The sequence below is a fragment of the Plasmopara halstedii genome, assembly GCF_900000015.1.
Source record: "Plasmopara halstedii genome assembly, contig: Scaffold_1548, whole genome shotgun sequence".
Classification (NCBI taxonomy): domain Eukaryota; phylum Oomycota; class Peronosporomycetes; order Peronosporales; family Peronosporaceae; genus Plasmopara; species Plasmopara halstedii.
The window spans coordinates 105,055-111,601 of NW_020188460.1; the positions used below are offsets into that span (position 1 = coordinate 105,055).

Below are 6,547 nucleotides of genomic sequence, written 5' to 3' on the forward strand. Positions count from 1 at the left end.
GCTCACGCCATTGCGGAGGTCCTCCACTAATACGGCACTGTGACCACCTTCGGAAGAAGGTTGAGTCGAGAACTAACTACGTATGTTTGCTCTGTGACATACACTCCGTTTAAACCAAAATAATGTCGTTTCGTTTAGCCATTAAATTATCTATATCTCTTGGTGCGAGACCAACAGCCAACGTATAACACGAATTTTCCCTTGCGTAGTCCTATTGTCGCCATTTGTACAAAATCGGTATTTAAATGTTCACAATAACTCGAAGTGAAATGAGAATTTTGTACGATTGTATAGAAGTGTAGGATGGGCGTACTCATTAGTACAGTGCGTACCATCCGTTACAAATATGTAGTCCACAATTCTTTTATCTTTTTGAGATCTGAACGCACATCCACTGCTCATGATACTTTTTCCCCTGACCCCTCTTTGCGTCAGAGGACAACTTCATTATACTACATCAAAAGATTCGGCAAGACTCCAACAGAAGTCTGACACTTCATATTACATAAAATAACTTGGCAAGACTCCGAGAAGAGCGCGAGGCTTGCTACAAACGCCCTTAAAGCTGAAGTCGGCAATATAGCCAAGGTGTTCTCTGATAGGAGCGGTCGCAGCTACTCTGTAAGTTCTGACTCAAACCTTCACCCTCATGACCGAGCTGTTTACTAAGGACAAGGCGTTGGCGCTATGACTCTCCTCTGCATGAATTACGCACTCCGTCTCCGTTCGCCATGGCAAAAAGTGTCGGGACATTCCGCTGCACTATTCAGAATGATATCCAGCTCATCGAGAATGAGCTAGACCTGGCTCAAAAATCTCAACTTGCCCGACTGCAAGCGCAAAAAGTCGCAATGCCTCCTGCAGATCTCGTCACGCAGTGGCTGTAAATATAGACCACCCTTAGATAATTGATTTCAGTGAAAAGCAGGCTCAAAAGCTATCTGAAGAAACGGGAAGAACTCTAAATTCATTTTTGCGCGTCCCTTACCTCGACACTCTCTTGGACACAGCAATGCAAAATAAGCCATAGAGGTGCCAGGAGCACTATACGTATGTTGTCCGACTTTAGCTCCTTCATCCACTCCAATGCTGATATATCACTGCACCGAATGAATTTTAGTATTAATGGTTGACCTTGGTTATACACAGCACAACTGACACTTTCACACGCTGTGCCCATCGATAACAGCTTTGAGCTCATCTCTCACCGCTGTTAGCGGAATATCCGTTGCTATCATGAACAATTGGTATTACACATCGACCAAGTCGAGTGCAATGTTTTTGTAGAGCTAGCCATATTGTTCTAGAAAATATCCTTTTTAGGTATCGGCGTGCCGGAATGGTGGCAACGTTTAGTTTATTTTTTAGCGTAAACGATACGCCACTTGCCGTTCGGCTTCCGGGCACATACCGTGGGAAGACTTGCTCTCACGCACAATTCCTGCATCGTGATTCGCACGGAGAAAGGCGTCAATAACGTCACACTGCTCCGTGGGCAGGGGCCATTGGCGCTTTACGCGGTATTTGGTTCCCGGAACCAGGTCAATCTACCTCGGTCCGGAGACGACGTCTTGAAATTCCTTTACCAAACGAGAGTACGGATCCGAGGGATCCTTCAGGATCGACCATCTACTTAGTGTCCAGTACAGCTTCATCCAGAAACGACGACGAGTTAATTTCCTCGTTCGGTCGTATAATGATCACCTCGGTTATATTGCCAGTCTTGAGGGCACCGCTAAACTCTTTGAAGGACATCCCGTCCAGCTCAAGAAGAGCGCCCGCAGCGGGAATAGCCTCGAGGGTGACGTCGCCGTCTTCCTCTTCCGTCATATCGCTGATAAGGGTGTATAGCTGTGAGCTATCGTCTACGGTAGACACACCCTGGGTCAGGGTGAACGCCCTGCGTCTTGCAGATAGCATACGGCATCGCCGTCTCCTCTCTATGGAGGTTTTACGTCTCATCGAGAGCAGTGGGAACACGTACTCGGCGTCGTCCAGTGTCCCCACTCCCTGCTCCATCAAACCCTTGATGGTATTAACAATATTCGACGAAGAGCTGCTATTTTCACAGTCTTCGTCCAGCGGATAACGTGCCACTCCACGCGCATCAGAAGGGCCTTGCCCAAGACGCCTCGGATCTCGACTGACCATGCCTCTCTTGGCATACAGCAACTGCTTTGAAACGTGAGCAGTGCTCAGTAATTTACGTGCCACAAAGTCGACACGACTTGGTTGGAATGCACACCCTCTGAGCTCCTGAGCCAGTGGATCTCAGCTATGTTGAGAAGGAGGAAGAGGGAGAGCTTTGAGCTGCCAAGCAGCGTTTGAACACCGGATGGTGTTTTGTCTGTGGAGGTACCCGACACCTCCTGACTGGTTGTCCCCTGCGCAAGGCGCGTAAAGGCTAATCAAACCGACGTCCCGCTTCTAACCAGTCTAATTTGTCATGGGGAAACGACAAAAACCAGTAGGCGCGGGGCGCCCTTCTGGGAAAGAACTGAGTTCTGTTGAGCCTCAACGAGATAGAGGGCAGCAGGGCCAGCCCCGAAGAGCTCCGTGCTCTTGAACATGGAGCGGTTATGCAATCCGGGTTTGCTGGTCGTAAAAGCGAACGTAAAGGGTTTCGATTAGCCACGGAAGATCCTTATGGATCCTGGACGTCGGGTAATTATGCTCGACGCTCCACGAGGGAAGGAAGTCAGCTGTATACTGAGGCGCTGAAAGCGCGGTTAGGTGACACCGTCACTGTTTGCTTAGCGACGGGGGCTTGTGTCACTGTATCGAGATTTACTGTGGACCTCGGTGTCAAGTTTCTTGACTTCGATAGCCTGGAATGCTGCTTAGTCTTCGACTCGGATTCAGGGTATGACCTTTTCCTTCGTATGTCATGGTTGGAACACCATGAGCCATGGATCAATTGGACGTCCTTGGCGCTACACGCACGCTTTCTAGTGGAGCGTTGGCGAGTCATGAACCAACCTCTGTTAGGAAGCAGAAGAGCTATTGGCGCGGGCACTGTACCGGGACTGTCAATGTGCTGGGTATTGGAGTATCCGAGTTGTCAAACACCAAAGTTGTAATGGACAAGAGTCCCAAGCCTGCCTCGCGGGCTGACGTGGAGTCGCACGTAACCCACTGAGCACTGCTCTCGCTACGAAGCAATTGCTGCATGACAAGAGTGGCATGGTCGGCCAAGAACCGAGGCTTCGAGGGCAAGGTCCCAGTGATGCACGTGGAAAGTTGAACCTGGTATTCAATGCTACATTCGCCGCTTCTTCAAGAGAAGATGGATGCACATGGAAGACTTCCACGCCCTGCAGAGGTCCTCCATAAAAACGGTCACTATGACCGCCTAGGGGAGAGGATTGGCTGCCATACCGGCGATGAGAGTTCGCAAATCTTGGAGAAAGTCCACCAATTCCTTCTTGCCCTGTCGGGCGGTAAGGCAACGTGATCACAGGCGATATGCTTGGTTAGGCGGCGAGAAAACTCGCAAAAGATACAGCTTCAGCTACTTCCAAGAGGCGAACGTCACTTCAACCAAAGAACTGCACGTTAGTGCACATTCTCGCTCTCGGTCCCCGAGCTTGGAAATAGCTAGAGCTAGCCACGCACTGTTGCTCGTTTTGAATCTTGGCGGATGCGATAGTCATGTCGGCCTCTCTCACCCAGAGCATAGAATTTTCACGGCCCATACTCTCGAAGGTCTTAACGCTCACCATGAGCGGCCTGAGTCGGGATGATTTATCCGTCGTCGACGGTGACGTCATGGACGCTGTCGGTGCCGACATATTTTGCTCTAGGTGCTCTAGAACAGCAATATAATAGTTCGAAAAAAGGATATAGGAAGGGTAGAGGTAGAAGTGATGTGCGCTTGTGTGCGCAAATGCAGAAATGAGTATATTAATGCTAGGCGCGCTAGCACGCAATTGTGTGGGTCCACGCGCAAATGCCTTGTGGGCCACACAATATACTAAACCTAAGTTTAAAGCTTCCAACACATCCTTAGGTATTTGGAGCACTCTATCTCAGTCTTTGCGCAAGCCTAACAAGTCCACTCTTTAATACGCAGACATATGCAGTCTTAACCATAAAGGCTGATCGCGCACCAAGCATCTTTAGTGGTAAGTAAACTCACAACTTTGCGGTCTAGTATAATGATGCTAAACCACTTAAGCTAGTCACCATAACTTAAAAGTTTGTGCAAGCATTGAATTAGCAGCACAACTAACACGAAAACGCCTCTAAGCGCGCGCTTATCGCTACGGTCCCTGCGAATCAAGGTGTTGCACGCCCCTAGGGCCAAGCAGGAACATCAGCTCATTAAGCCCGTCCTGTATGCCCTGGGACAAATAGGAGAATTGCTCCATCCTCATAGAGGATCAACCATAACAACTCAGGCGTAGATTGACTACAAAAGCTATCAAGTGCAGCAGGACTACCGAAGTTCTTTGCTTAAAGGAAGCTTACTAAGGTCACTGATTCTGCGTTCTATACTAGAACCACTTCGAGTGTAGCGGATCGCAATCCGCTACCTTCAAGAATTCCCAAGACCTTTACCAAAGCAAATAAACTTTACCGTTCATAATGTAAATTTCTATTTCTTTTGTTGATTGACGGCGAAGTCGCCTATATTTAAATCCATATGATTTCCTAATTAAATAGTCAAACCTAATAATAAAGTGCATAACAACAGGCAGTCCAGCCACATAGTGGCTTCTTGCTAACGAGTAGCCACGCCATTGTGTGTTCACACCATCTTGTGTGACCCACCCCTTCATACCAGGATACGTGGAATCGCGTTACATTGATGGAGGTTCAAAGCTCATGATCTGTCAAGGAATTCAAATGGCATACATCAGATGACACAGAAAGACTTACCGGCACTTCCGTATCGACCACAAAAATGCGAGAATTCGTCATGTATGCTGAAGTAACTAGGTTAAAGTAGATAACGAGTAAAAAGCATTTAGATGTTATGGCAAGCATAATGAGCTTATCAGTGCGTCATCTATAATGACAAATTACTGCTTAATGCATTGCATGAGTCTAGCAGTACACATCGCCTTTCGTATTAGACTACTGTCACTCTGATATCGTACTTCATACCAGATAATTGGAGTTCACCAAAGTGCTCAATTACGGTAAATTTACTTTGTTTCTTGCACGGTATGTACTCACACCACAACCTCGCTACATTACACTACGCACAATTGTTTTGTTGAGTGATGATGTTGCAGCTGTAAGCTTATCATGTACTCATAAACTTTATATTTGTCTATTTACTTGTCTAATCTTATATTAGCTTAGTGATGCTTATTCCACTCATCACAAGATCGATGGCCGAAGCAAACAATTCAAATCGGTACATGCTGTTAAGACTTATCGTCCCATTTAAAATCTGCGCTCGCTTAGCATGTGAGAGGTACAGGGATCGATACCATGCTTATCCAGGTGTGTGATGTCTGGTAGAGACAGGGTAATAAGATAATCGTGCAAATAATGCATTTCTATGAAATTTGAAAGGGAGGCGGTACTGCGAGTGGAACTGCAAATGAGTGTTAAGTATGCTCCTGTAATCAATGCTTGCACTAACTCATGAGTTATGGTGACTGGCTCAAGTGGATTAGCATCGTGATGCGAAACGACAAGTTGTGAGTCCAATTCCCACTAAGGACGGTTCACGCAATGGCTGAGTTAGAGTGTTCCACATACCTTAGAATGGGTTGGTAGATTTAGTACATTGTGTGGCCCGCAAGGCAGTTGCACGTGGGCCCACACAATTGCGTCTAACATTAATACAGTCACTTCTGCATTTGCACACACAAGCACACATCCCTTCTACCTCTGCCCTTCTTATATCCTAAAGGGTTAAGTTTAGCTGCTCTGTAATACACGTCTGGTCTCATATGCTAGCGCTCTGCGGGCCTCACAATATATTAACATTAAGTAAAAGTTGCTAGGATGCTAACAACCAATTCGAAGTAATGTGTATCACGTTTACTTAGTTGTTGAGAATCCGAATGCAACCACAAGCATGAAGGTGTTTGGGCTGCGCTTCTTATTGAGGATCTTAGACCCCCATTCATTCACTTGGCCTTAAGGTAATTGCTTAACGGCTATAGCACTAATATATAACCTTTGATGCACACGATGACCAATGAATTTGACCGCGTAATTACTACATGTGATGACGAAAACTTAAAAATTTCAGCAGAAAGTGGTAGTCATTTTTATCATCGCAATTTTCACCACGAGCCTTTTTTACACTTCGCCATCCTAGGCATGTTTTCTAGATCGCCGCTCGCTTTTGATCACCTCAATTTGTATCATCGGCTTGTAAAGACATCGATCTGTCAACATGACCACCAAGATGCCGTTGACGTTGCCTAGCTGTTGAATATTATCACATAACATCACACACAGATCTGCTTAAGATCTATTAAATGTTCTATGTGTGCAAATCCAGGCGACATATTTCGCAATCATTATTTCGCAATCATTAATAGACAGATCGCATAGTAATAAGCAGCTTTTGCGGAATGAA

The 6,547-nt window shown here is 46.4% G+C and overlaps 1 protein-coding gene across 1 annotated transcript; it reads right to left on the reverse strand.

Moving 5' to 3' along the window:
• Positions 1–914: 914 nt before the first annotated feature.
• Positions 915–1,180, reverse strand: PHALS_01387 (uncharacterized protein; the record flags this gene model as incomplete). The annotated part of the gene is made up of 2 exons (XM_024715763.1): positions 915–1,089; positions 1,170–1,180. 2 exons carry the CDS (start codon positions 1,178–1,180, stop codon positions 915–917), a joined length of 186 nt encoding a protein of 61 aa, XP_024581429.1.
• Between the last annotated feature and the right edge of the window lie 5,367 nt (positions 1,181–6,547).